The sequence below is a fragment of the Babylonia areolata genome, chromosome 3 (genome assembly GCF_041734735.1).
Source record: "Babylonia areolata isolate BAREFJ2019XMU chromosome 3, ASM4173473v1, whole genome shotgun sequence".
Taxonomy (NCBI): Eukaryota; Metazoa; Mollusca; class Gastropoda; order Neogastropoda; family Buccinidae; genus Babylonia; species Babylonia areolata.
The window spans coordinates 35,741,342-35,768,688 of NC_134878.1; the positions used below are offsets into that span (position 1 = coordinate 35,741,342).

The window sequence follows — 27,347 nt, forward strand, 5'->3', positions numbered from 1 at the left end:
CGATACACCTTCGTCCTGTCCTGTGCGTTGTAAGAATGGCGGTGAGGGGGCGTGGGGGTCGGGGTGAGGACCGAAAAACAACAACCAAGAAACACACACACACTCAGCATTAGATGACAATGTAATGAGAGAGGGGCAGGGGGAGGGGTCTTGGGGAGGGGGGGGAGGGGAAGAGAGATGGGGGTCATGTACCTCATTCCACAAGACAGACAGTTGGACAGCAGACTGGAGCGTGATGGAGATCGTGCTGTGTTGGACACTTGTGATGGTTTTTGTTGTTGTTGTTGTTGTTGTTTTGTTTTGTCTTTTTTTTTTATTGCTATGTATGTCACACACACACACACACACACACACACACACACACACACACACTCATACATGCACACACACACACACACACACACACACACACACACACACACACACATACACTCAGGCGCACGCACACAACTGAGGCGGTTTCCATTCTCGTTCGTGTATGTGTGGGGCGGGGGGTGAACACACGGACACACACCTGCACGCACACACAAAAACCAAAGGATCACACACACACACACACACACACACACACACACACACACACAAGTGTCCAAGAGAGCAGGATGTCCATCATGTCTGTTCTTGTTGTCACGCTGTCTGCTGTGATGAACGGAGACATAACCTCTCCACTGTCAGGTTTTATAACCACAACAACTGACGTTTCCGGACAATCTTCGGTAGTTTTTAGCTTTCCTTTGTCTTTGCCCCTGGAAGTGTGTGTGTGTATGTGTGTGCGCGTGCGTGTGTGTGTGTATTTTGGGGTGTTACTGTGTGTTTGCGATTGTCTGTGGCATCATGTATTCTGTGTTCTGTCAGTAAATGTTGTTTCTTGGGACGTTGAGGGGACGGGTCGTTTGTCTTCGAGTTGAAGGAATGAAAGAAGTCGATCGATTTATGAGCAGGTGAAAGGAGGGGTGTGGGAATGGCCATTGGGGTTTTACATGGGGGTAAGGGAGTGTGGGAATGATCATGGGGCTTTGCGTGAAGGTAAGGGGTGGGTGGGGGGGGGGGGGGGTGACCTTGGGCTTTATGTGTGAGTGTGGGTGTGTTGGAATGACCATGGGGCTTTACGTGGGGGTAAGGGTGTGTGGGAATGACCATGGGGCTTTACGTGTGGGTAAGGGTGTGTGGGAATGACCATGGGGCTTTATGTGTGAGTGTGGGTGTGTTGGAATGACCATGGGGCTTTACGTGGGGGTAAGGGTGTGTGGGAATGACCATGGGGCTTTACGTGTGGGTAAGGGTGTGTGGGAATGACCATGGGGCTTTACGTGTGGGTAAGGGTGTGTGGGAATGACCATGGGGCTTTACGTGTGGGTAAGGGGGTGTGTGGGAATGACCATGGGGCTTTACGTGTGGGTATGGGTGTGTGTGGGAATGACCATGGGGCTTTTCGTGAAGGTAAGGGGTGGGTGGGTGGGGGGAGGTGACCATGGGGCTTTATGTGTGAGTGTGGGTGTGTGGGAATGACCATGGGGCTTTACGTGGGGCTAAGGGTGTGTGTGGGAATGACCATGGGGCTTTACGTGGGGCTAAGGGTGTGTGTGGGAATGACCACGAGACTTTGCGTGTGAATGACCATGGGGCTTTACGTGTGGGTAAGGGTGTGTGGGAATGACCATGGGGCTTTACGTGTGGGTAAGGGTGTGTGGGAATGACCATGGGGCTTTACGTGTGGGTAAGGGTGTGTGTGGGAATGACCACGAGACTTTGCGTGTGAATGACCATGGGGCTTTACGTGTGGGTATGGGTGTGTGTGGGAATGACCATAGGGCTTTACGTGTGGGTAAGGGTGTGTGTGGGAATGACCATGGGGCTTTACGTGTGGGTAAGGGTGTGTGTGGGAATGACCATGGGGCTTTACGTGTGGGTAAGGGTGTGTGGGAATGACCATGGGGCTTTACGTGTGGGTATGGGTGTGTGGGAATGACCATGGGGCTTTATGTGTGGGTATGGGGATGTGGGAATGCACATCGTGAAGGCCAGCTCCACTTTTGGCAGACTCAGCAACAGGCTGTGGAACAACAAAGGCATCAGGCTCGGCACCAAAATCAAAACCCACAGAGCTGTTGTGCTGACCACCTTGGTGTACTGCTGTGAAACATGGACGACGTATCGCCGTCACATTCAACAACTTGAGCAGTTTAACCAGAGATGCCTACGAAAGATCCTCGGCATAAAGTGGCAAGACAGGATCTCCAACCTCCAGGTCCTAGAGAGGAGCGACCTGCCCAGCATCGAAAGCCTGCTGATCCAGTGCCAGCTACGCTGGACAGGAAACGTTGTCCGCATGACAGACAGCAGGATCCCGAAGATGCTTTTATATGGCCAGCTGAAGAAGGCCACCGCAAACTTGGAAGACCCTGCAAGCGCTTCAAGGACACCTTGAAGACAAACCTCAAAGCTTGTGACATAGACATCGCTTCCTGGGAAACTGATGCCCTTGACCGCTCTCGCTGGAGGATGCTGTGCTCTAGTGGCATGAAGACGTTTGAAAACAAGAGAACGCTGGCCATTAAGGAGAAGCGTGAGCGAAGGAAGCAGGGCTCAACTTCTGGAGACGTTTGCGCCCAGAATTCGCCTCTTCTCTCATATGAGGACACACACCGACAGATAAACCTGCCTGCCTACTCATCTGTCGGTCCGACAGGAGACTCCATTATCATCATGGGGATGTGGGAATGACCATGGGGCTTTACGTGTGGGTAAGGGGGTGTGGGAATGACCATGGGGCTTTACGTGTGGGTAAGGGTGTGTGTGGGAATGACCATGGGGCTTTACGTGGGGGTAAGGGTGTGTGTGGGAATGAACATGAGACTTAACGTGTAGGTAAGGGGGTGTGGGAATGACCATGGGGCTTTACGTGGGGGTAAGGGGTGGTGGTGTGGGAATGATCATGGGGCTTTACGTGGGGCTATGGTGATGTGGGAATGACCATGGGGTTTTATAAGGGGGTAATGGGGTGTGGGAATGACCACGTGGCTTTACGTTGGGGGATAGGTGTGAGAGAATGACCATGGGGCTTTATATGGAGGTAAGGGGGTGTGGGGGGTTAGTGTAGGATGGTGGAAGTGGGATCAAGGTAGTTAACTCCAGCACTGACTTTTAACTCATCCTCACCATCATACAACCGACACGCAACCGACAGAGCTAGAGGAATCTGGTGAACAGTTCTTTGCGGTATCCCAATGACTGTACTTAGAGTTAAGGGAGGAGAAGAACAAGAACAAGAACAAGACCATCATAACTGCCACCAGACCCTAAATCTACGTTCACAGGGTCTTTGCTGCCACACAGTAGGGCCTATGAATTAGGTTTAAACATGGCACGGGGACACACTAATTTGCATTATGTTCACACTGTCATCATCATCATCATTACCATTTCATACCGACCTGCTTGCACTTTGTGTCGTCAGAGATATGACAAATGATGGCAGGCCAATGCAAACAGCCTGTCAGGTATGTTTTACATGCCGGGAGAAAATGTGACATTACCAGAGGCTAAAAAGAGAAGAAGAAAAAAAAAGAAGAAAAAAAACCAATAATCGTAAATGAAAGAAAACGACAGAAAGGTTGGGGAAAAAATATGAGAGAGAGGAAGACTGGTAGGCTACTTGACAGATTAAATGACATATATAGATAGACTAATGGATAAAACTCTTCCACTGGTTTTAAGAATCGACGGGTACTGATGTAGCTCTGACCAGAAAATTAATTGTCCCTTTTCAGTTGGTATTAGCAACACAAATTGATTTAAATATCGAATAATCTGTGTTATCTTTCGCCATTGCTTTTGTTGATCGTACACATCTCACGAAAGAGCACGATTTTAGTTTAGGATTGTTGCCCAAGTATGTGTGTGTGTGTGTGTGTGTGTGTGTGTGTGTGTGTGTGTGTGTGTGTGTGTGTGTGTGTGTGTGTGTGAGCACGCGCGCGCGTGCGTGCGTGCTTCCTTTCAAGACTTTGTACATTGAATAATGTCTTGCTTTTTTGAATCAAAACATGTAAACCAAGCAACATGGTTGATCTCCCACCCTTATTGTGATGCAGGCGCCGTGGCACAATCGGTTGAGCGTTGGACTTCCGATCCAGCGTTCACCCGTGGTAAAGGTTCGAGGCCCTGTTGTTGCGAAAGGCACCTTTACTTCGATTTTCATCACTCCACTCAGGCGTGAGTGGGTACTTCACTTTGGTTGCGGAAGGTTAAAGCGGCAGAAAGGGGAGGACTGGGCCCCGTCTTTCTACACCGAGCTCTTGCCACAATGGATCTGAATTCACTGCCCCGATAGCTGTAAAATGCAGAGGGTTCTTTAACCTCACTCAGTACGGCCAGTCCTCTCTTCTCCTCTACACAGACCCATCGGATGTCCAGTGGGTGTCTGAATTACCCAACCTTTAGCTTCCGTCGTCAGAACTGTGGTATTCTTTGTCAACATTCACCTCTTCAGTATAAGAGCCTTCCGCTTGCAATATTTTGATGATGGTAATTGGGGTGAAACGCTGTTAACGTCGTCTCTTTCGCCGTTCGTATGGAGAGAGTTAACCTCACTCTACATAGGTGTGAATTAGGAACCTGACTTCGACTGGGGGAAGATTGTTAATGAAGCGAGGCTAAAGGAGAGGATTGGGTCCCGTGTTCTAGATGCCGAGTTGTAGGCACAGTGGATTTGAATTCACTGCCCATGATGGCCATAAAAGGCCATGAGAGATCTGTAATCAACTTAAAGGGGAAAAAAAATCTAGTTCTATTTATTCCTTTTACTCCGAGGGTCCGATGCGGCACGTCCGTCCTGTTCAAGGCACCGCCATGCCTGGCCTTCGTCACGCTGTGCGCCGCGGGAACGGCGCTGCTGGTGTGGACCCAGGTGCACGTGCTTCTCCCCCGCCTCCGCCACGCGGCCGCTCCCCCAACCCCACGCCCCGGGGGCAGCGCTGCGGGTACCCCCTGCCTCCTGTCCAGACTCTATGACGTCGAGTGCTCCCAGCTGATCGCGGGCAACACGTCTTACCTGACCGAGATGGCCGGGAGAGAGTGGAGGGTGTGTGTGTGGGATGGATCGTGGAGTGGATAGTTGGGGTGGGGGTAGAGGGTGTGTGTGTGGGATGGATGGTAGTGTGGATAGGGGTGGGGGTAGAGGGTGTGTGTGTGGGATGGATGGTAGTGTGGATAGGGGTGGGGGTAAAGGGTATGTGCATGGGATGGATGGCAGGGTGGATAGGGGTGGGGGTAAAAGGTATGTGCATGGGATGGATGGTAGTGTGGATAGGGGTGGGGGTAAAGGGTATGTGCATGGGATGGATGGTAGGGTGGATAGGGGTGGGGGTAGAGGGTGTGTGTATGGGATGGATGGTAGGGTGGATAGGGGTGGGGGCAGAGGGTGTGTGTGTGGGATGGATGGTAGGGTGGATAGGGGTGGGGGTAGAGGGTGTGTGCATGGGATGGATGGTAGGGTGGATAGGGGTGGGGGTAGAGGGTGTGTGTATGGGATGGATGGTAGGGTGGATAGGGGTGGGGGTAGAGGGTGTGTGTGTGGGGGATGGATGGTAGGGTGGATAGGGGTGGGCGTAGAGGGTGTGTGTATGGGATGGATGGTAGGGTGGATAGGGGTGGGGGTAGAGGGTGTGTGTGTGTGGGATGGAGGGTAGGGTGGATAGGGGTGGGGGTAGAGGGTGTGTGCGTGGGATGGAGGGTAGGGTGGATAGGGGTGGGGGTAGAGGGTGTGTGTGCGTGGGATGGAGGGTAGGGTGGATAGGGGTGGGGGTAGAGGGTGTGTGCGTGGGATGGAGGGTAGGGTGGATAGGGGTGGGCGTAGAGGGTGTGTGTATGGGATGGATGGTAGGGTGGATAAGGGTGGGGGTAGAGGGTGTGTGTGTGTGGGATGGATGGTAGGGTGGATAGGGGTGGGGGTAGAGGGTGTGTGTGTGGGATGGATGGTAGTGTGGATAGGGGTGGGGGTAAAGGGTATGTGCATGGGATGGATGGTAGGGTGGACAGGGGTGGGGGTAGAGGGTGTGTGTATGGGATGGATGGTAGGGTGGATAGGGGTGGGGGTAGAGGGTGTGTGCATGGGATGGATGGTAGGGTGGATAGGGGTGGGGGTAGAGGGTGTGTGTATGGGATGGATGGTAGGGTGGATAGTAGGGGTGGGGGTAGAGGGTGTGTGTGTGGGATGGATGGTAGGGTGGATAGTAGGGGTGGGGGTAGTGTGTGCGTGGGATGGAGGGTAGGGTGGATAGGGGTGGGGGTAGAGGGTGTGTGTGTGGGATGGAGGGTAGGGTGGATAGGGGTGGGGGTAGAGGGTGTGTGTATGGGATGGATGGTAGGGTGGATAGGGGTGGGGGTATAGGGTGTGTGTGTATGGGATGGATGGTAGGGTGGATAGTAGGGGTGGGGGTAGAGGGTGTGTGTGTGTGGGATGGATGGTAGGGTGGATAGGGGTGGGGGTAGAGGGTGTGTGTATGGGATGGACGGTAGGGTGGATAGTAGGGGTGGGGTTAGAGGGTGTGTGTGTGGGATGGATGGTAGGGTGGATAGGGGTGGGGGTAGAGGGTGTGTGCGTGGGATGGATGGTAGGGTGGATAGGGGTGGGGGTAGAGGGTGTGTGTATGGGACGGATGGTAGGGTGGATAGTAGGGGTGGGGGTAGAAGGTGTGTGTGTGGGATGGATGGTAGTGTGGATAGGGGTGGGGGTAGAGGGTGTGTGTGTGGGATGGATGGTAGGGTGGATAGGGGTGGGGGTAGAGGGTGTGTGTGTGTATGGGATGGAGGGTAGGGTGGATAGGGGTGGGGGTAGAGGGTGTGTGTGTGGGATGGATGGTAGGGTGGATAGGGGTGGGGGTAGAGGGTGTGTGTGTGGAATGGATGGTAGGGTGGATAGGGGTGGGGGTAGAGGGTGTGTGTGTGTATGGGATGGAGGGTAGGGTGGATAGGGGTGGGGGTAGAGGGTGTGTGTGTGTATGGGATGGAGGGTAGGGTGGATAGGGGTGGGGGTAGAGGGTGTCTGTGTGTATGGGATGGAGGGTAGGGTGGATAGGGGTGGGGGTAGAGGGTGTGTGTGTGTATGGGATGGAGGGTAGGGTGGATAGGGGTGGGGGTAGAGGGTGTGTGTGTGGGATGGATGGTAGGGTGGATAGGGGTGGGGGTAGAGGGTGTGTGTGTGGGATGGATGGTAGGGTGGATAGGGGTGGGGGTAGAGGGTGTGTGTGTGTGGGATGGATGGTAGGGTGGATAGGGGTGGGGGTAGAGGGTGTGTGTGTGGGATGGATGGTAGGGTGGATAGGGGTGGGGGTAGAGGGTGTGTGTGTGGGATGGATGGTAGGGTGGATAGGGGTGGGGGTAGAGGGTGTGTGTGTGTATGGGATGGAGGGTAGGGTGGATAGGGGTGGGGGTAGAGGGTGTGTGTATGGGATGGAGGGTAGGGTGGATAGGGGTGGGGGTAGAGGGTGTGTGTGTGTATGGGATGGAGGGTAGGGTGGATAGGGGTGGGGGTAGAGGGTGTGTGTGTGTATGGGATGGAGGGTAGGGTGGATAGGGGTGGGCGTAGAGGGTGTGTGTGTGTATGGGATGGAGGGTAGGGTGGATAGGGGTGGGGGAAGAGGGTGTGTGTATGGGATGGATGGTAGGGTGGATAGGGGTGGGGGTAGAGGGTGTGTGTATGGGATGGATGGTAGGGTGGATAGGGGTGGGGGTAGAGGGTGTGTGTATGGGATGGATGGTAGGGTGGATAGGGGTGGGGGTAGAGGGTGTGTGTATGGGATGGAGGGTAGGGTGGATAGGGGTGGGGGTAGAGGGTGTGTGTATGGGATGGATGGTAGGGTGGATAGGGGTGGGGGTAGAGGGTGTGTGTGTGGGATGGATGGTAGGTTGGATAGGGGTGGGCGTAGAGGGTGTGTGTATGGGATGGATGGTAGGGTGGATAGGGGTGGGGGTAGAGGGTGTGTGTATGGGATGGAGGGTAGGATGGATAGGGGTGGGCATAGAGGGTGTGTGTATGGGATGGATGGTAGGGTGGATAGGGGTGGGGGTAGAGGGTGTGTGCGTGGGATGGAGGGTAGGATGGATAGGGGTGGGCATAGAGGGTGTGTGTGTGGGGGATGGATGGTAGGGTGGATAGGGGTGGGGGTAGAGGGTGTGTGCGTGGGATGGAGGGTAGGATGGATAGGGGGGGGCATAGAGGGTGTGTGTGTGTGGGATGGATACTAGGGTGGATTGGGGTGGGGGTAGAGGGTGTGTGCGTGGGATGGAGGGTAGGATGGATAGGGGTGGGCATAGAGGGTGTGTGTGTGGGGGATGGATAGTAGGGTGGATTGGGGTGGGGGTAGAGGGTGTGTGTATGGGATGGATGGTAGGTTGGATAGGGGTGGGGGTAGATGGTGTGTGGGTGGGATGGAGAGTAGGATGGATAGGGGTGGGCATAGAGGGTGTGTGTGTGTGGGATGGATAGTAGGGTGGATTGGGGTGGGGGTGGAGGGTGTGTGCGTGGGATGGAGGGTAGGGTGGATAGTAGGGGTGGGGGTAGAGGGTGTGTGTATGGGATGGATCGTGAGTGGATAGTAGGGGTGGGGGTAGAGAGTGTGTGCGTGGGATGGAGGGTAGGGTGGATAGGGGTGGGGGTAGAGGGTGTGTCCGTGGGATGGATGGTAGGTTGGATAGGGGTGGGCGTAGAGGGTGTGTGTGTGTGGGATGGATGGTAGGGTGGATAGGGGTGGGGGTAGAGGGTGTGTGCGTGGGATGGATGGTAGGTCGGATAGGGGTGGGCGTAGAGGGTGTGTGCATGGGATGGAGGGTAGGGTGGATAGTAGGGGTGGGGGTAGAGGGTGTGTGCGTGGGATGGAGGGTAGGGTGGATAGGGGTGGGGGTAGAGGGTGTGTGTGTGGGATGGATGGTAGGGTGGATAGGGGTGGGGGTAGAGGGTGTGTGCGTGGGATGGAGGGTAGGGTGGATAGTAGGGGTGGGGGTAGAGGGTGTGTGCGTGGGATGGAGGGTAGGGTGGATAGGGGTGGGGGTAGAGGGTGTGTGCGTGGGATGGAGGGTAGGGTGGATAGGGGTGGGGGTAGAGGGTGTGTGTGTGTGGGATGGATGGTAGGGTGGATAGGGGTGGGGGTAGAGGGTGTGTGTGTGTGTGGGATGGAGGGTAGGGTGGATAGGGGTGGGGGTAGAGGGTGTGTGTGTGTGTGGGATGGAGGGTAGGGTGGATAGGGGTGGGGGTAGAGGGTGTGTGTGTGTATGGGATGGAGGGTAGGGTGGATAGGGGTGGGGGAAGAGGGTGTGTGTATGGGATGGATGGTAGGGTGGATAGGGGTGGGGGTAGAGGGTGTGTGTATGGGATGGATGGTAGGGTGGATAGGGGTGGGGGTAGAGGGTGTCTGTGTGGGATGGATGGTAGGTTGGATAGGGGTGGGCGTAGAGGGTGTGTGTATGGGATGGATGGTAGGGTGGATAGGGGTGGGGGTAGAGGGTGTGTGTGCGTGGGATGGAGGGTAGGGTGGATAGGGGTGGAGGTAGAGGGTGTGTGTATGGGATGGATGGTAGGGTGGATAGGGGTGGGGGTAGAGGGTGTGTGTATGGGTTGGATGGTAGGGTGGATAGGGGTGGGGGTAGAGGGTGTGTGTATGGGATGGAGGGTAGGGTGGATAGGGGTGGGGGTAGAGGGTGTGTGTATGGGATGGATGGTAGGGTGGATAGGGGTGGGGGTAGAGGGTGTGTGTGTGGGATGGATGGTAGGTTGGATAGGGGTGGGCGTAGAGGGTGTGTGTATGGGATGGATGGTAGGGTGGATAGGGGTGGGGGTAGAGGGTGTGTGTATGGGATGGAGGGTAGGATGGATAGGGGTGGGCATAGAGGGTGTGTGTATGGGATGGATGGTAGGGTGGATAGGGGTGGGGGTAGAGGGTGTGTGCGTGGGATGGAGGGTAGGATGGATAGGGGTGGGCATAGAGGGTGTGTGTGTGTGGGATGGATGGTAGGGTGGATAGGGGTGGGGGTAGAGGGTGTGTGCGTGGGATGGAGGGTAGGATGGATAGGGGTGGGCATAGAGGGTGTGTGTGTGTGGGATGGATAGTAGGGTGGATTGGGGTGGGGGTAGAGGGTGTGTGCGTGGGATGGAGGGTAGGATGGATAGGGGTGGGCATAGAGGGTGTGTGTATGGGATGGATGGTAGGGTGGATAGGGGTGGGGGTAGAGGGTGTGTGCGTGGGATGGAGGGTAGGATGGATAGGGGTGGGCATAGAGGGTGTGTGTGTGTGGGATGGATGGTAGGGTGGATAGGGGTGGGGGTAGAGGGTGTGTGCGTGGGATGGAGGGTAGGATGGATAGGGGTGGGCATAGAGGGTGTGTGTGTGTGGGATGGATACTAGGGTGGATTGGGGTGGGGGTAGAGGGTGTGTGCGTGGGATGGAGGGTAGGATGGATAGGGGTGGGCATAGAGGGTGTGTGTGTGGGGGATGGATAGTAGGGTGGATTGGGGTGGGGGTAGAGGGTGTGTGTATGGGATGGATGGTAGGTTGGATAGGGGTGGGGGTAGATGGTGTGTGCGTGGGATGGAGAGTAGGATGGATAGGGGTGGGCATAGAGGGTGTGTGTGTGTGGGATGGATAGTAGGGTGGATTGGGGTGGGGGTGGAGGGTGTGTGCGTGGGATGGAGGGTAGGGTGGATAGTAGGGGTGGGGGTAGAGGGTGTGTGTATGGGATGGATCGTGAGTGGATAGTAGGGGTGGGGGTAGAGAGTGTGTGCGTGGGATGGAGGGTAGGGTGGATAGGGGTGGGGGTAGAGGGTGTGTGCGTGGGATGGATGGTAGGTTGGATAGGGGTGGGCGTAGAGGGTGTGTGTGTGTGGGATGGATGGTAGGGTGGATAGGGGTGGGGGTAGAGGGTGTGTGCGTGGGATGGATGGTAGGTCGGATAGGGGTGGGCGTAGAGGGTGTGTGCATGGGATGGAGGGTAGGGTGGATAGTAGGGGTGGGGGTAGAGGGTGTGTGCGTGGGATGGAGGGTAGGGTGGATAGGGGTGGGGGTAGAGGGTGTGTGTGTGGGATGGATGGTAGGGTGGATAGGGGTGGGGGTAGAGCGTGTGTGCGTGGGATGGAGGGTAGGGTGGATAGTAGGGGTGGGGGTAGAGGGTGTGTGCGTGGGATGGAGGGTAGGGTGGATAGGGGTGGGGGTAGAGGGTGTGTGCGTGGGATGGATGGTAGGGTGGATAGGGGTGGGGGTAGAGGGTGTGTGTGTGTGGGATGGATGGTAGGGTGGATAGGGGTGGGGGTAGAGGGTGTGTGTGTGTATGGGATGGAGGGTAGGGTGGATAGGGGTGGGGTAGAGGGTGTGTGTGTGTATGGGATGGAGGGTAGGGTGGATAGGGGTGGGGGTAGAGGGTGTCTGTGTGTATGGGATGGAGGGTAGGGTGGATAGGGGTGGGGGTAGAGGGTGTGTGTGTGTATGGGATGGAGGGTAGGGTGGATAGGGGTGGGGGTAGAGGGTGTGTGTGTGGGATTGATGGTAGGGTGGATAGGGGTGGGGGTAGAGGGTGTGTGTGTGGGATGGATGGTAGGGTGGATAGGGGTGGGGGTAGAGGGTGTGTGTGTGTGGGATGGATGGTAGGGTGGATAGGGGTGGGGGTAGAGGGTGTGTGTGTGGGATGGATGGTAGGGTGGATAGGGGTGGGGGTAGAGGGTGTGTGTGTGGGATGGATGGTAGGGTGGATAGGGGTGGGGGTAGAGGGTGTGTGTGTGTATGGGATGGAGGGTAGGGTGGATAGGGGTGGGGGTAGAGGGTGTGTGTACGGGATGGAGGGTAGGGTGGATAGGGGTGGGGGTAGAGGGTGTGTGTGTGTATGGGATGGAGGGTAGGGTGGATAGGGGTGGGGGTAGAGGGTGTGTGTGTGTATGGGATGGAGGGTAGGGTGGATAGGGGTGGGCGTAGAGGGTGTGTGTGTGTATGGGATGGAGGGTAGGGTGGATAGGGGTGGGGGAAGAGGGTGTGTGTATGGGATGGATGGTAGGGTGGATAGGGGTGGGGGTAGAGGGTGTGTGTATGGGATGGATGGTAGGGTGGATAGGGGTGGGGGTAGAGGGTGTGTGTATGGGATGGATGGTAGGGTGGATAGGGGTGGGGGTAGAGGGTGTGTGTATGGGATGGAGGGTAGGGTGGATAGGGGTGGGGGTAGAGGGTGTGTGTATGGGATGGATGGTAGGGTGGATAGGGGTGGGGGTAGAGGGTGTGTGTGTGGGATGGATGGTAGGTTGGATAGGGGTGGGCGTAGAGGGTGTGTGTATGGGATGGATGGTAGGGTGGATAGGGGTGGGGGTAGAGGGTGTGTGTATGGGATGGAGGGTAGGATGGATAGGGGTGGGCATAGAGGGTGTGTGTATGGGATGGATGGTAGGGTGGATAGGGGTGGGGGTAGAGGGTGTGCGCGTGGGATGGAGGGTAGGATGGATAGGGGTGGGCATAGAGGGTGTGTGTGTGGGGGATGGATGGTAGGGTGGATAGGGGTGGGGGTAGAGGGTGTGTGCGTGGGATGGAGGGTAGGATGGATAGGGGTGGGCATAGAGGGTGTGTGTGTGTGGGATGGATACTAGGGTGGATTGGGGTGGGGGTAGAGGGTGTGTGCGTGGGATGGAGGGTAGGATGGATAGGGGTGGGCATAGAGGGTGTGTGTGTGGGGGATGGATAGTAGGGTGGATTGGGGTGGGGGTAGAGGGTGTGTGTATGGGATGGATGGTAGGTTGGATAGGGGTGGGGGTAGATGGTGTGTGCATGGGATGGAGAGTAGGATGGATAGGGGTGGGCATAGAGGGTGTGTGTGTGTGGGATGGATAGTAGGGTGGATTGGGGTGGGGGTGGAGGGTGTGTGCGTGGGATGGAGGGTAGGGTGGATAGTAGGGGTGGGGGTAGAGGGTGTGTGTATGGGATGGATCGTGAGTGGATAGTAGGGGTGGGGTAGAGAGTGTGTGCGTGGGATGGAGGGTAGGGTGGATAGGGGTGGGGGTAGAGGGTGTGTGCGTGGGATGGATGGTAGGTTGGATAGGGGTGGGCGTAGAGGGTGTGTGTGTGTGGGATGGATGGTAGGGTGGATAGGGGTGGGGGTAGAGGGTGTGTGCGTGGGATGGATGGTAGGTCGGATAGGGGTGGGCGTAGAGGGTGTGTGCATGGGATGGAGGGTAGGGTGGATAGTAGGGGTGGGGGTAGAGGGTGTGTGCGTGGGATGGAGGGTAGGGTGGATAGGGGTGGGGGTAGAGGGTGTGTGCGTGGGATGGATGGTAGGGTGGATAGGGGTGGGGGTAGAGGGTGTGTGTGTGTGGGATGGATGGTAGGGTGGATAGGGGTGGGGGTAGAGGGTGTGTGTGTGTGTGGGATGGAGGGTAGGGTGGATAGGGGTGGGGGAAGAGGGTGTGTGTATGGGATGGATGGTAGGGTGGATAGGGGTGGGGGTAGAGGGTGTGTGTATGGGATGGATGGTAGGGTGGATAGGGGTGGGGGTAGAGGGTGTGTGTGTGGGATAGATGGTAGGTTGGATAGGGGTGGGCGTATAGGGTGTGTGTATGGGATGGATGGTAGGGTGGATAGGGGTGGGGGTAGAGGGTGTGTGTGCGTGGGATGGAGGGTAGGGTGGATAGGGGTGGAGGTAGAGGGTGTGTGTATGGGATGGATGGTAGGGTGGATAGGGGTGGGGGTAGAGGGTGTGTGTATGGGATGGATGGTAGGGTGGATAGGGGTGGGGGTAGAGGGTGTGTGTATGGGATGGAGGGTAGGGTGGATAGGGGTGGGGGTAGAGGGTGTGTGTATGGGATGGATGGTAGGGTGGATAGGGGTGGGGGTAGAGGGTGTGTGTGTGGGATGGATGGTAGGTTGGATAGGGGTGGGCGTAGAGGGTGTGTGTATGGGATGGATGGTAGGGTGGATAGGGGTGGGGGTAGAGGGTGTGTGTATGGGATGGAGGGTAGGATGGATAGGGGTGGGCATAGAGGGTGTGTGTATGGGATGGATGGTAGGGTGGATAGGGGTGGGGGTAGAGGGTGTGTGCGTGGGATGGAGGGTAGGATGGATAGGGGTGGGCATAGAGGGTGTGTGTGTGTGGGATGGATGGTAGGGTGGATAGGGGTGGGGGTAGAGGGTGTGTGCGTGGGATGGAGGGTAGGATGGATAGGGGTGGGCATAGAGGGTGTGTGTGTGTGGGATGGATAGTAGGGTGGATTGGGGTGGGGGTAGAGGGTGTGTGCGTGGGATGGAGGGTAGGATGGATAGGGGTGGGCATAGAGGGTGTGTGTATGGGATGGATGGTAGGGTGGATAGGGGTGGGGGTAGAGGGTGTGTGCGTGGGATGGAGGGTAGGATGGATAGGGGTGGGCATAGAGGGTGTGTGTGTGGGGGATGGATGGTAGGGTGGATAGGGGTGGGGGTAGAGGGTGTGTGCGTGGGATGGAGGGTAGGATGGATAGGGGTGGGCATAGAGGGTGTGTGTGTGTGGGATGGATACTAGGGTGGATTGGGGTGGGGGTAGAGGGTGTGTGCGTGGGATGGAGGGTAGGATGGATAGGGGTGGGCATAGAGGGTGTGTGTGTGGGGGATGGATAGTAGGGTGGATTGGGGTGGGGGTAGAGGGTGTGTGTATGGGATGGATGGTAGGTTGGATAGGGGTGGGGGTAGATGGTGTGTGCGTGGGATGGAGAGTAGGATGGATAGGGGTGGGCATAGAGGGTGTGTGTGTGTGGGATGGATAGTAGGGTGGATTGGGGTGGGGGTGGAGGGTGTGTGCGTGGTATGGAGGGTAGGGTGGATAGTAGGGGTGGGGGTAGAGGGTGTGTGTATGGGATGGATCGTGAGTGGATAGTAGGGGTGGGGGTAGAGAGTGTGTGCGTGGGATGGAGGGTAGGGTGGATAGGGGTGGGGGTAGAGGGTGTGTGCGTGGTATGGATGGTAGGTTGGATAGGGGTGGGCGTAGAGGGTGTGTGTGTGTGGGATGGATGGTAGGGTGGATAGGGGTGGGGGTAGAGGGTGTGTGCGTGGGATGGATGGTAGGTCGGATAGGGGTGGGCGTAGAGGGTGTGTGCATGGGATGGAGGGTAGGGTGGATAGTAGGGGTGGGGGTAGAGGGTGTGTGCGTGGGATGGAGGGTAGGGTGGATAGGGGTGGGGGTAGAGGGTGTGTGTGTGGGATGGATGGTAGGGTGGATAGGGGTGGGGGTAGAGGGTGTGTGCGTGGGATGGAGGGTAGGGTGGATAGTAGGGGTGGGGGTAGAGGGTGTGTGCGTGGGATGGAGGGTAGGGTGGATAGGGGTGGGGGTAGAGGGTGTGTGCGTGGGATGGATGGTAGGGTGGATAGGGGTGGGGGTAGAGGGTGTGTGTGTGTGGGATGGATGGTAGGGTGGATAGGGGTGGGGGTAGAGGGTGTGTGTTTGTGTGGGATGGAGGGTAGGGTGGATAGGGGTGGGCGTAGAGGGTGTGTGTGTATGGGATGGAGGGTAGGGTGGATAGGGGTGGGGGAAGAGGGTGTGTGTATGGGATGGATGGTAGGGTGGATAGGGGTGGGGGTAGAGGGTGTGTGTATGGGATGGATGGTAGGGTGGATAGGGGTGGGGGTAGAGGGTGTCTGTGTGGGATGGATGGTAGGTTGGATAGGGGTGGGCGTAGAGGGTGTGTGTATGGGATGGATGGTAGGGTGGATAGGGGTGGGGGTAGAGGGTGTGTGTGCGTGGGATGGAGGGTAGGGTGGATAGGGGTGGGGGTAGAGGGTGTGTGTATGGGATGGATGGTAGGGTGGATAGGGGTGGGGGTAGAGGGTGTGTGTATGGGTTGGATGGTAGGGTGGATAGGGGTGGGGGTAGAGGGTGTGTGTATGGGATGGAGGGTAGGGTGGATAGGGGTGGGGGTAGAGGGTGTGTGTATGGGATGGATGGTAGGGTGGATAGGGGTGGGGGTAGAGGGTGTGTGTGTGGGATGGATGGTAGGTTGGATAGGGGTGGGCGTAGAGGGTGTGTGTATGGGATGGATGGTAGGGTGGATAGGGGTGGGGGTAGAGGGTGTGTGTGTGGGATGGATGGTAGGTTGGATAGGGGTGGGCGTAGAGGGTGTGTGTATGGGATGGATGGTAGGGTGGATAGGGGTGGGGGTAGAGGGTGTGTGTATGGGATGGAGGGTAGGATGGATAGGGGTGGGCATAGAGGGTGTGTGTATGGGATGGATGGTAGGGTGGATAGGGGTGGGGGTAGAGGGTGTGTGCGTGGGATGGAGGGTAGGATGGATTGGGGTGGGCATAGAGGGTGTGTGTGTGTGGGATGGATGGTAGGGTGGATAGGGGTGGGGGTAGAGGGTGTGTGCGTGGGATGGAGGGTAGGATGGATAGGGGTGGGCATAGAGGGTGTGTGTGTGTGGGATGGATAGTAGGGTGGATTGGGGTGGGGGTAGAGGGTGTGTGCGTGGGATGGAGGGTAGGATGGATAGGGGTGGGCATAGAGGGTGTGTGTATGGGATGGATGGTAGGGTGGATAGGGGTGGGGGTAGAGGGTGTGTGCGTGGGATGGAGGGTAGGATGGATAGGGGTGGGCATAGAGGGTGTGTGTGTGGGGGATGGATGGTAGGGTGGATAGGGGTGGGGGTAGAGGGTGTGTGCGTGGGATGGAGGGTAGGATGGATAGGGGTGGGCATAGAGGGTGTGTGTGTGTGGGATGGATACTAGGGTGGATTGGGGTGGGGGTAGAGGGTGTGTGCGTGGGATGGAGGGTAGGATGGATAGGGGTGGGCATAGAGGGTGTGTGTGTGGGGGATGGATAGTAGGGTGGATTGGGGTGGGGGTAGAGGGTGTGTGTATGGGATGGATGGTAGGTTGGATAGGGGTGGGGGTAGATGGTGTGTGCGTGGGATGGAGAGTAGGATGGATAGGGGTGGGCATAGAGGGTGTGTGTGTGTGGGATGGATAGTAGGGTGGATTGGGGTGGGGGTGGAGGGTGTGTGCGTGGGATGGAGGGTAGGGTGGATAGTAGGGGTGGGGGTAGAGGGTGTGTGTATGGGATGGATCGTGAGTGGATAGTAGGGGTGGGGGTAGAGAGTGTGTGCGTGGGATGGAGGGTAGGGTGGATAGGGGTGGGGGTAGAGGGTGTGTGCGTGGTATGGATGGTAGGTTGGATAGGGGTGGGCGTAGAGGGTGTGTGTGTGTGGGATGGATGGTAGGGTGGATAGGGGTGGGGGTAGAGGGTGTGTGCGTGGGATGGATGGTAGGTCGGATAGGGGTGGGCGTAGAGGGTGTGTGCATGGGATGGAGGGTAGGGTGGATAGTAGGGGTGGGGGTAGAGGGTGTGTGCGTGGGATGGAGGGTAGGGTGGATAGGGGTGGGGGTAGAGGGTGTGTGTGTGGGATGGATGGTAGGGTGGATAGGGGTGGGGGTAGAGGGTGTGTGCGTGGGATGGAGGGTAGGGTGGATAGTAGGGGTGGGGGTAGAGGGTGTGTGCGTGGGATGGAGGGTAGGGTGGATAGGGGTGGGGGTAGAGGGTGTGTGCGTGGGATGGATGGTAGGGTGGATAGGGGTGGGGGTAGAGGGTGTGTGTGTGTGGGATGGATGGTAGGGTGGATAGGGGTGGGGGTAGAGGGTGTGTGTTTGTGTGGGATGGAGGGTAGGGTGGATAGGGGTGGGCGTAGAGGGTGTGTGTGTATGGGATGGAGGGTAGGGTGGATAGGGGTGGGGGAAGAGGGTGTGTGTATGGGATGGATGGTAGGGTGGATAGGGGTGGGGGTAGAGGGTGTGTGTATGGGATGGATGGTAGGGTGGATAGGGGTGGGGGTAGAGGGTGTCTGTGTGGGATGGATGGTAGGTTGGATAGGGGTGGGCGTAGAGGGTGTGTGTATGGGATGGATGGTAGGGTGGATAGGGGTGGGGGTAGAGGGTGTGTGTGCGTGGGATGGAGGGTAGGGTGGATAGGGGTGGGGGTAGAGGGTGTGTGTATGGGATGGATGGTAGGGTGGATAGGGGTGGGGGTAGAGGGTGTGTGTATGGGTTGGATGGTAGGGTGGATAGGGGTGGGGGTAGAGGGTGTGTGTATGGGATGGAGGGTAGGGTGGATAGGGGTGGGGGTAGAGGGTGTGTGTATGGGATGGATGGTAGGGTGGATAGGGGTGGGGGTAGAGGGTGTGTGTGTGGGATGGATGGTAGGTTGGATAGGGGTGGGCGTAGAGGGTGTGTGTATGGGATGGATGGTAGGGTGGATAGGGGTGGGGGTAGAGGGTGTGTGTATGGGATGGAGGGTAGGATGGATAGGGGTGGGCATAGAGGGTGTGTGTATGGGATGGATGGTAGGGTGGATAGGGGTGGGGGTAGAGGGTGTGTGCGTGGGATGGAGGGTAGGATTGATCGGGGTGGGCATAGAGGGTGTGTGTGTGGGATGGATGGTAGGGTGGATAGGGGTGGGGGTAGAGGGTGTGTGCGTGGGATGGAGGGTAGGATGGATAGGGGTGGGCATAGAGGGTGTGTGTGTGTGGGATGGATAGTAGGGTGGATTGGGGTGGGGGTAGAGGGTGTGTGCGTGGGATGGAGGGTAGGATGGATAGGGGTGGGCATAGAGGGTGTGTGTGTGTGGGATGGATGGTAGGGTGGATAGGGGTGGGGGTAGAGGGTGTGTGCGTGGGATGGAGGGTAGGATGGATAGGGGTGGGCATAGAGGGTGTGTGTGTGTGGGATGGATAGTAGGGTGGATTGGGGTGGGGGTAGAGGGTGTGTGCGTGGGATGGAGGGTAGGATGGATAGGGGTGGGCATAGAGGGTGTGTGTATGGGATGGATGGTAGGGTGGATAGGGGTGGGGGTAGAGGGTGTGTGCGTGGGATGGAGGGTAGGATGGATAGGGGTGGGCATAGAGGGTGTGTGTGTGGGGGATGGATGGTAGGGTGGATAGTGGTGGGGGTAGAGGGTGTGTGCGTGGGATGGAGGGTAGGATGGATAGGGGTGGGCATAGAGGGTGTGTGTGTGTGGGATGGATACTAGGGTGGATTGGGGTGGGGGTAGAGGGTGTGTGCGTGGGATGGAGGGTAGGATGGATAGGGGTGGGCATAGAGGGTGTGTGTGTGGGGGATGGATAGTAGGGTGGATTGGGGTGGGGGTAGAGGGTGTGTGTATGGGATGGATGGTAGGTTGGATAGGGGTGGGGGTAGATGGTGTGTGCGTGGGATGGAGAGTAGGATGGATAGGGGTGGGCATAGAGGGTGTGTGTGTGTGGGATGGATAGTAGGGTGGATTGGGGTGGGGGTGGAGGGTGTGTGCGTGGGATGGAGGGTAGGGTGGATAGTAGGGGTGGGGGTAGAGGGTGTGTGTATGGGATGGATCGTGAGTGGATAGTAGGGGTGGGGGTAGAGAGTGTGTGCGTGGGATGGAGGGTAGGGTGGATAGGGGTGGGGGTAGAGGGTGTGTGCGTGGTATGGATGGTAGGTTGGATAGGGGTGGGCGTAGAGGGTGTGTGTGTGTGGGATGGATGGTAGGGTGGATAGGGGTGGGGGTAGAGGGTGTGTGCGTGGGATGGATGGTAGGTCGGATAGGGGTGGGCGTAGAGGGTGTGTGCATGGGATGGAGGGTAGGGTGGATAGTAGGGGTGGGGGTAGAGGGTGTGTGCGTGGGATGGAGGGTAGGGTGGATAGGGGTGGGGGTAGAGGGTGTGTGTGTGGGATGGATGGTAGGGTGGATAGGGGTGGGGGTAGAGGGTGTGTGCGTGGGATGGAGGGTAGGGTGGATAGTAGGGGTGGGGGTAGAGGGTGTGTGCGTGGGATGGAGGGTAGGGTGGATAGGGGTGGGGGTAGAGGGTGTGTGCGTGGGATGGATGGTAGGGTGGATAGGGGTGGGGGTAGAGGGTGTGTGTGTGTGGGATGGATGGTAGGGTGGATAGGGGTGGGGGTAGAGGGTGTGTGTGTGTGTGGGATGGAGGGTAGGGTGGATAGGGGTGGGCGTAGAGGGTGTGTGTGTATGGGATGGAGGGTAGGGTGGATAGGGGTGGGGGAAGAGGGTGTGTGTATGGGATGGATGGTAGGGTGGATAGGGGTGGGGGTAGAGGGTGTGTGTATGGGATGGATGGTAGGGTGGATAGGGGTGGGGGTAGAGGGTGTCTGTGTGGGATGGATGGTAGGTTGGATAGGGGTGGGCGTAGAGGGTGTGTGTATGGGATGGATGGTAGGGTGGATAGGGGTGGGGGTAGAGGGTGTGTGTGCGTGGGATGGAGGGTAGGGTGGATAGGGGTGGGGGTAGAGGGTGTGTGTATGGGATGGATGGTAGGGTGGATAGGGGTGGGGGTAGAGGGTGTGTGTATGGGTTGGATGGTAGGGTGGATAGGGGTGGGGGTAGAGGGTGTGTGTATGGGATGGAGGGTAGGGTGGATAGGGGTGGGGGTAGAGGGTGTGTGTATGGGATGGATGGTAGGGTGGATAGGGGTGGGGGTAGAGGGTGTGTGTGTGGGATGGATGGTAGGTTGGATAGGGGTGGGCGTAGAGGGTGTGTGTATGGGATGGATGGTAGGGTGGATAGGGGTGGGGGTAGAGGGTGTGTGTATGGGATGGAGGGTAGGATGGATAGGGGTGGGCATAGAGGGTGTGTGTATGGGATGGATGGTAGGGTGGATAGGGGTGGGGGTAGAGGGTGTGTGCGTGGGATGGAGGGTAGGATGGATCGGGGTGGGCATAGAGGGTGTGTGTGTGGGATGGATGGTAGGGTGGATAGGGGTGGGGGTAGAGGGTGTGTGCGTGGGATGGAGGGTAGGATGGATAGGGGTGAGCATAGAGGGTGTGTGTGTGTGGGATGGATAGTAGGGTGGATTGGGGTGGGGGTAGAGGGTGTGTGCGTGGGATGGAGGGTAGGATGGATAGGGGTGGGCATAGAGGGTGTGTGTGTGTGGGATGGATGGTAGGGTGGATAGGGGTGGGGGTAGAGGGTGTGTGCGTGGGATGGAGGGTAGGATGGATAGGGGTGGGCATAGAGGGTGTGTGTGTGTGGGATGGATAGTAGGGTGGATTGGGGTGGGGGTAGAGGGTGTGTGCGTGGGATGGAGGGTAGGATGGATAGGGGTGGGCATAGAGGGTGTGTGTATGGGATGGATGGTAGGGTGGATAGGGGTGGGGGTAGAGGGTGTGTGCGTGGGATGGAGGGTAGGATGGATAGGGGTGGGCATAGAGGGTGTGTGTGTGGGGGATGGATGGTAGGGTGGATAGGGGTGGGGGTAGAGGGTGTGTGCGTGGGATGGAGGGTAGGATGGATAGGGGTGGGCATAGAGGGTGTGTGTGTGTGGGATGGATACTAGGGTGGATTGGGGTGGGGGTAGAGGGTGTGTGCGTGGGATGGAGGGTAGGATGGATAGGGGTGGGCATAGAGGGTGTGTGTGTGGGGGATGGATAGTAGGGTGGATTGGGGTGGGGGTAGAGGGTGTGTGTATGGGATGGATGGTAGGTTGGATAGGGGTGGGGGTAGATGGTGTGTGCGTGGGATGGAGAGTAGGATGGATAGGGGTGGGCATAGAGGGTGTGTGTGTGTGGGATGGATAGTAGGGTGGATTGGGGTGGGGGTGGAGGGTGTGTGCGTGGGATGGAGGGTAGGGTGGATAGTAGGGGTGGGGGTAGAGGGTGTGTGTATGGGATGGATCGTGAGTGGATAGTAGGGGTGGGGGTAGAGAGTGTGTGCGTGGGATGGAGGGTAGGGTGGATAGGGGTGGGGGTAGAGGGTGTGTGCGTGGGATCGATGGTAGGTTGGATAGGGGTGGGCGTAGAGGGTGTGTGTGTGTGGGATGGATGGTAGGGTGGATAGGGGTGGGGGTAGAGGGTGTGTGCGTGGGATGGATGGTAGGTCGGATAGGGGTGGGCGTAGAGGGTGTGTGCATGGGATGGAGGGTAGGGTGGATAGTAGGGGTGGGGGTAGAGGGTGTGTGCGTGGGATGGAGGGTAGGGTGGATAGGGGTGGGGGTAGAGGGTGTGTGTGTGGGATGGATGGTAGGGTGGATAGGGGTGGGGGTAGAGGGTGTGTGCGTGGGATGGAGGGTAGGGTGGATAGTATGGGTGGGGGTAGAGGGTGTGTGCGTGGGATGGAGGGTAGGGTGGATAGGGGTGGGGGTAGAGGGTGTGTGCGTGGGATGGATGGTAGGGTGGATAGGGGTGGGGGTAGAGGGTGTGTGTGTGTGGGATGGATGGTAGGGTGGATAGGGGTGGGGGTAGAGGGTGTGTGTGTGTGTGGGATGGAGGGTAGGGTGGATAGGGGTGGGCGTAGAGGGTGTGTGTGTGTATGGGATGGAGGGTAGGGTGGATAGGGGTGGGGGAAGAGGGTGTGTGTATGGGATGGATGGTAGGGTGGATAGGGGTGGGGGTAGAGGGTGTGTGTATGGGATGGATGGTAGGGTGGATAGGGGTGGGGGTAGAGGGTGTCTGTGTGGGATGGATGGTAGGTTGGATAGGGGTGGGCGTAGAGGGTGTGTGTATGGGATGGATGGTAGGGTGGATAGGGGTGGGGGTAGAGGGTGTGTGTGCGTGGGATGGAGGGTAGGGTGGATAGGGGTGGGGGTAGAGGGTGTGTGTATGGGATGGATGGTAGGGTGGATAGGGGTGGGGGTAGAGGGTGTGTGTATGGGTTGGATGGTAGGGTGGATAGGGGTGGGGGTAGAGGGTGTGTGTATGGGATGGAGGGTAGGGTGGATAGGGGTGGGGGTAGAGGGTGTGTGTATGGGATGGATGGTAGGGTGGATAGGGGTGGGGGTAGAGGGTGTGTGTGTGGGATGGATGGTAGGTTGGATAGGGGTGGGCGTAGAGGGTGTGTGTATGGGATGGATGGTAGGGTGGATAGGGGTGGGGGTAGAGGGTGTGTGTATGGGATGGAGGGTAGGATGGATAGGGGTGGGCATAGAGGGTGTGTGTATGGGATGGATGGTAGGGTGGATAGGGGTGGGGGTAGAGGGTGTGTGCGTGGGATGGAGGGTAGGATGGATCGGGGTGGGCATAGAGGGTGTGTGTGTGGGATGGATGGTAGGGTGGATAGGGGTGGGGGTAGAGGGTGTGTGCGTGGGATGGAGGGTAGGATGGATAGGGGTGGGCATAGAGGGTGTGTGTGTGTGGGATGGATAGTAGGGTGGATTGGGGTGGGGGTAGAGGGTGTGTGCGTGGGATGGAGGGTAGGATGGATAGGGGTGGGCATAGAGGGTGTGTGTGTGTGGGATGGATAGTAGGGTGGATTGGGGTGGGGGTAGAGGGTGTGTGTATGGGATGGATGGTAGGTTGGATAGGGGTGGGGGTAGAGGGTGTGTGCGTGGGATGGAGAGTAGGATGGATAGGGGTGGGCATAGAGGGTGTGTGTGTGTGGGATGGATAGTAGGGTGGATTGGGGTGGGGGTAGAGGGTGTGTGCGTGGGATGGAGGGTAGGGTGGATAGTAGGGGTGGGGGTAGAGGGTGTGTGTATGGGATGGATCGTGAGTGGATAGTAGGGGTGGGGGTAGAGAGTGTGTGCGTGGGATGGAGGGTAGGGTGGATAGGGGTAGGGGTAGAGGGTGTGTGCGTGGGATGGATGGTAGGTTGGATAGGGGTGGGCGTAGAAGGTGTGTGTGTGTGGGATGGATGGTAGGGTGGATAGGGGTGGGGGTAGAGGGTGTGTGCGCGGGATGGATGGTAGGTCGGATAGGGGTGGGCGTAGAGGGTGTGTGCATGGGATGGAGGGTAGGGTGGATAGTAGGGGTGGGGGTAGAGGGTGTGTGCGTGGGATGGAGGGTAGGGTGGATAGGGGTGGGGGTAGAGGGTGTGTGTGTGGGATGGATGGTAGGGTGGATAGGGGTGGGCGTAGAGGGTGTGTGCGTGGGATGGAGGGTAGGGTGGATAGTAGGGGTGGGGGTAGAGGGTGTGTGCGTGGGATGGAGGGTAGGGTGGATAGGGGTGGGGGTAGAGGGTGTGTGCGTGGGATGGATGGTAGGGTGGATAGGGGTGGGGGTAGAGGGTGTGTGTGTGTGGGATGGATGGTAGGGTGGATAGGGGTGGGGGTAGAGGGTGTGTGTGTATGGGATGGAGGGTAGGGTGGATAGGGGTGGGGGTAGAGGGTGTGTATGTGGGATGGATGGTAGGGTGGATAGGGGTGGGGGTAGAGGGTGTGTGTGTATGGGATGGAGGGTAGGGTGGATAGGGGTGGGGGTAGAGGGTGTGTATGTGGGATGGATGGTAGGGTGGATAGGGGTGGGCGTAGAGGGTGTGTGTATGGGATGGATGGTAGGGTGGATAGGGGTGGGGGTAGAGGGTGTGTGTATGGGATGGATGGTAGGGTGGATAGTAGGGGTGGGGGTAGAGGGTGTGTGCGTGGGATGGATGGTAGGTTGGATAGGCGTGGGGGTAGAGAGTGTGTGTGTGGGATGGATGGTAGGGTGGATAGGGGTGGGCGTAGAGGGTGTGTGTGTGTGGGATGGATAGTAGGGTGGATAGGGGTGGGCGTAGAGGGTGTGTGTGTGTGGGATGGATAGTAGGTTGGATAGGGGTGGGGGTAGAGGGTGTGTGTGTGGGATGGATGGTAGGTTGGATAGGGGTGGGCGTAGAGGGTGTGTGTGCGTGGGATGGATGGTAGGGTGGATAGGGGTGGGCGTAGAGGGTGTGTGTGTGTGGGATGGATGGTAGGGTGGATAGGGGTGGGCGTAGAGGGTGTGTGTGTGTGGGATGGATGGTAGGGTGGATAGGGGTGGGCGTAGAGGGTGTGGGTGTGTGGGATGGATGGTAGGGTGGATAGGGGTGGGGGTAGAGGGTGTGTGTGTGTGCGATGGAGGGTAGGGTGGATAGGGGTGGGGGTAGAGGGTGTGTGCATGGGATGGAGGGTAGGGTGGATAGGGGTGGGGGTAGAGGGTGTGTGTGTGTATGGGATGGAGGGTAGGGTGGATAGGGGTTGGGGTAGAGGGTGTGTGTGTGTATGGGATGGAGGGTACGGTGGATAGGGGTGGGGGTAGAGGGTGTGTGTGTGGGATGGATGGTAGGGTGGATAGGGGTGGGGGTAGAGGGTGTGTGTATGGGAGGGATGGTAGGGTGGATAGGGGTGGGGGTAGAGGGTGTGTGTGTGGGATGGATGGTAGGGTGGATAGGGGTGGGGGTAGAGGGTGTGTGTCTGGGATGGATGGTAGGGTGGATAGGGGTGGGGGTAGAGGGTGTGTGCCTGGGATGGAGGGTAGGATGGATAGGGGTGGGCGTAGAGGGTGTGTGTGTGGGATGGATGGTAGGGTGGATAGTAGGGGTGGGGGTAGAGGGTGTGTGCGTGGGATGGAGGGTAGGGTGGATAGGGGTGGGCGTAGAGGGTGTGTGTATGGGATGGAGTGGGGTGGGTTTTGTGTATGTGTGATTTTGGGGTGTAGAAGTGTGGCGTGTGTGTTTTTGTGTGTGTGAGGTGGTGATGGTGGTAGCGGTGTGTGTATGTGTGTGTGTGTGTGTGTGTCTGTGTGTGTGTGTGCGCGCGCGCGCGATTGGCGATAAGCGTTTCTTGTTGGTAAAACTGAAAGTTAATATTACAATGAACCGATACGATGATGATGACGACATTGTGTGTGTGTGTGTGCGCGCGCGCGTGTGTGTGTACGTGTGTGTGTGTGTGTGTGCGTGTGTGTGCGCTCGTGCATGTGAACATATGTGCGTCTGTGTTTGGACGTGAATGCGTGTGTATGTCGTTCTGTGTGTGTGCGTGTGCGTGCGTGTGTGTGTGGCTTTGTGTGTGTTTGTGTGTGTGTTTGCGTGCGTGCATGCGCGATCGTGTGTGTGTGTGTGTGTGTTCGCAGAACTCGCGTCAGTGCCGACAGGAACCCCTGCACTATCTGGCCCAGGACTGCGGGTCCCTCACAGACCTGCACGGCTACCTCCGCTGGCCAGTCACCGCCCAGGAAGAGGGTTTCCCCCTGGCGTTCGGCCTCAAGATCCACCACGCCCCGGACATGTTCGCGCGCCTGCTGAGGGTGCTGTGGCGGCCCCACAACTTCTACTGCATCCACGTGGACAGCAAGACTTCGCCACAGGTGTACGAGCTCGTCAAGAACGTCACGGACTGTTTCCACAACGTGATGATGGCGCAGACCCGGATAGACGTAGTATACCTGTCCATTGCCTCGCTGCTCAGCGACATGGAGTGCATGAGGATGGCCTTCAGGTCAGTTTCAGTTTCTCGAGGAGGTGTCACTGCGTTCGGACGAATCCATTTGTGCTACACCACATATGCTAGACCAACATCATAACCCACCGTGTTTAGTCAGGCCTTGAGTGCATGTTTATACGTGTTTATGTCTATGTACCTATCAGAGTGTACTTCTACATAATTTGCCAGAGGACAGTACTCATGTTGCCGTGGGGTTGTTTTTTTCTCAGTGCGTGTGCAAAGTGCGTGAAGTGCTTGCTGGGACAGGACCTCAGCCGAATGACTAGACGTACTAGTCAAACTTTGAAGAAAGGGCAAGCCCGGGTTTCGAACCTAGTCCCTCACAGACACCGTATTGGCAGGCAGATAGGCGTCCTGACCATTCTCCCACCTTTTTCCTGAACAGGTCCACCATCCCCTGGAAGTACTACCTTAACCTGTCGGGGCAGGAGTTCCCGCTGAAGACCAACCTGGAGCTGGTTCAGATCCTGTCCCTGCTGGGTGGGAAGAACGACGTGGAATCCTACCTGCCCACCAGGTACGTGGACTCCTGGTTCGCCTTCAAGTACGCCATAGTCAACGGGAGTTTAAAGCCCACCAAGAAGAAGAAAGACCCCTTCATGTACCCTGTACAGATCCGGAAAGGCAGCGCTTACGGAACCTTCAGCCGTGCGTTCCTGGACTTTGCCCTCACCAGTCAGCTGGCGCGGGAGTTCGTGCGCTGGCTGGCGGACACCATGGCGCCTGACGAGCTATTCTGGGCCACCCTGAACCACATGGCGGGGGTTCCGGGTGCCGTGATGTACCCGGTGTCTCACCGCTACAGGACGGTACTGTCCCGGGCCGTGGTGTGGCAGTGGGACCACCACAAGTGCCGGCAGTACGTGAGGGGCGTGTGTATCTTCACCTCTAAGGACCTCGCTTGGCTGGTGGGCCGGCCCGAGCTGATCGCCAACAAGTTCAACGAGAGCACGGACCCCGTGGTGCTGGACTGCCTGGAGATCGCTCTGGAGAGCAGGGCTGTGGACGCCTTCCGCGAGGTGACTGCCACGACGTCTGTGCGAGGTCACCGCCCCCCTCCCCGTCTGCGGCATCTTGACTGGGCCTTCTATCAAACTTTACCTCACTTGAAGCACAGCTGACGACTGCCTGCCTGCTCTTGTTGTAGTGGTAGTGGTGCTGCCCACAAACAGTATTTAGGTTCTTAGATGGTTATTTATTTCATGAACTTAAA

The 27,347-nt window shown here is 57.8% G+C and overlaps 1 protein-coding gene across 1 annotated transcript; it reads left to right on the top strand.

The window, feature by feature from the left end:
* The first annotated feature begins 3,055 nt into the window (after nucleotides 1-3,055).
* On the top strand, nucleotides 3,056-27,347 carry LOC143280306 (N-acetyllactosaminide beta-1,6-N-acetylglucosaminyl-transferase-like). Its single transcript, XM_076584938.1, has 4 exons — nucleotides 3,056-3,073; nucleotides 4,841-5,080; nucleotides 25,764-26,128; nucleotides 26,520-27,347. The coding sequence occupies exons 1-4, from the start codon at nucleotides 3,056-3,058 to the stop codon at nucleotides 27,253-27,255; spliced, it is 1,359 nt and encodes a 452-aa protein (XP_076441053.1). The 3' UTR covers nucleotides 27,256-27,347.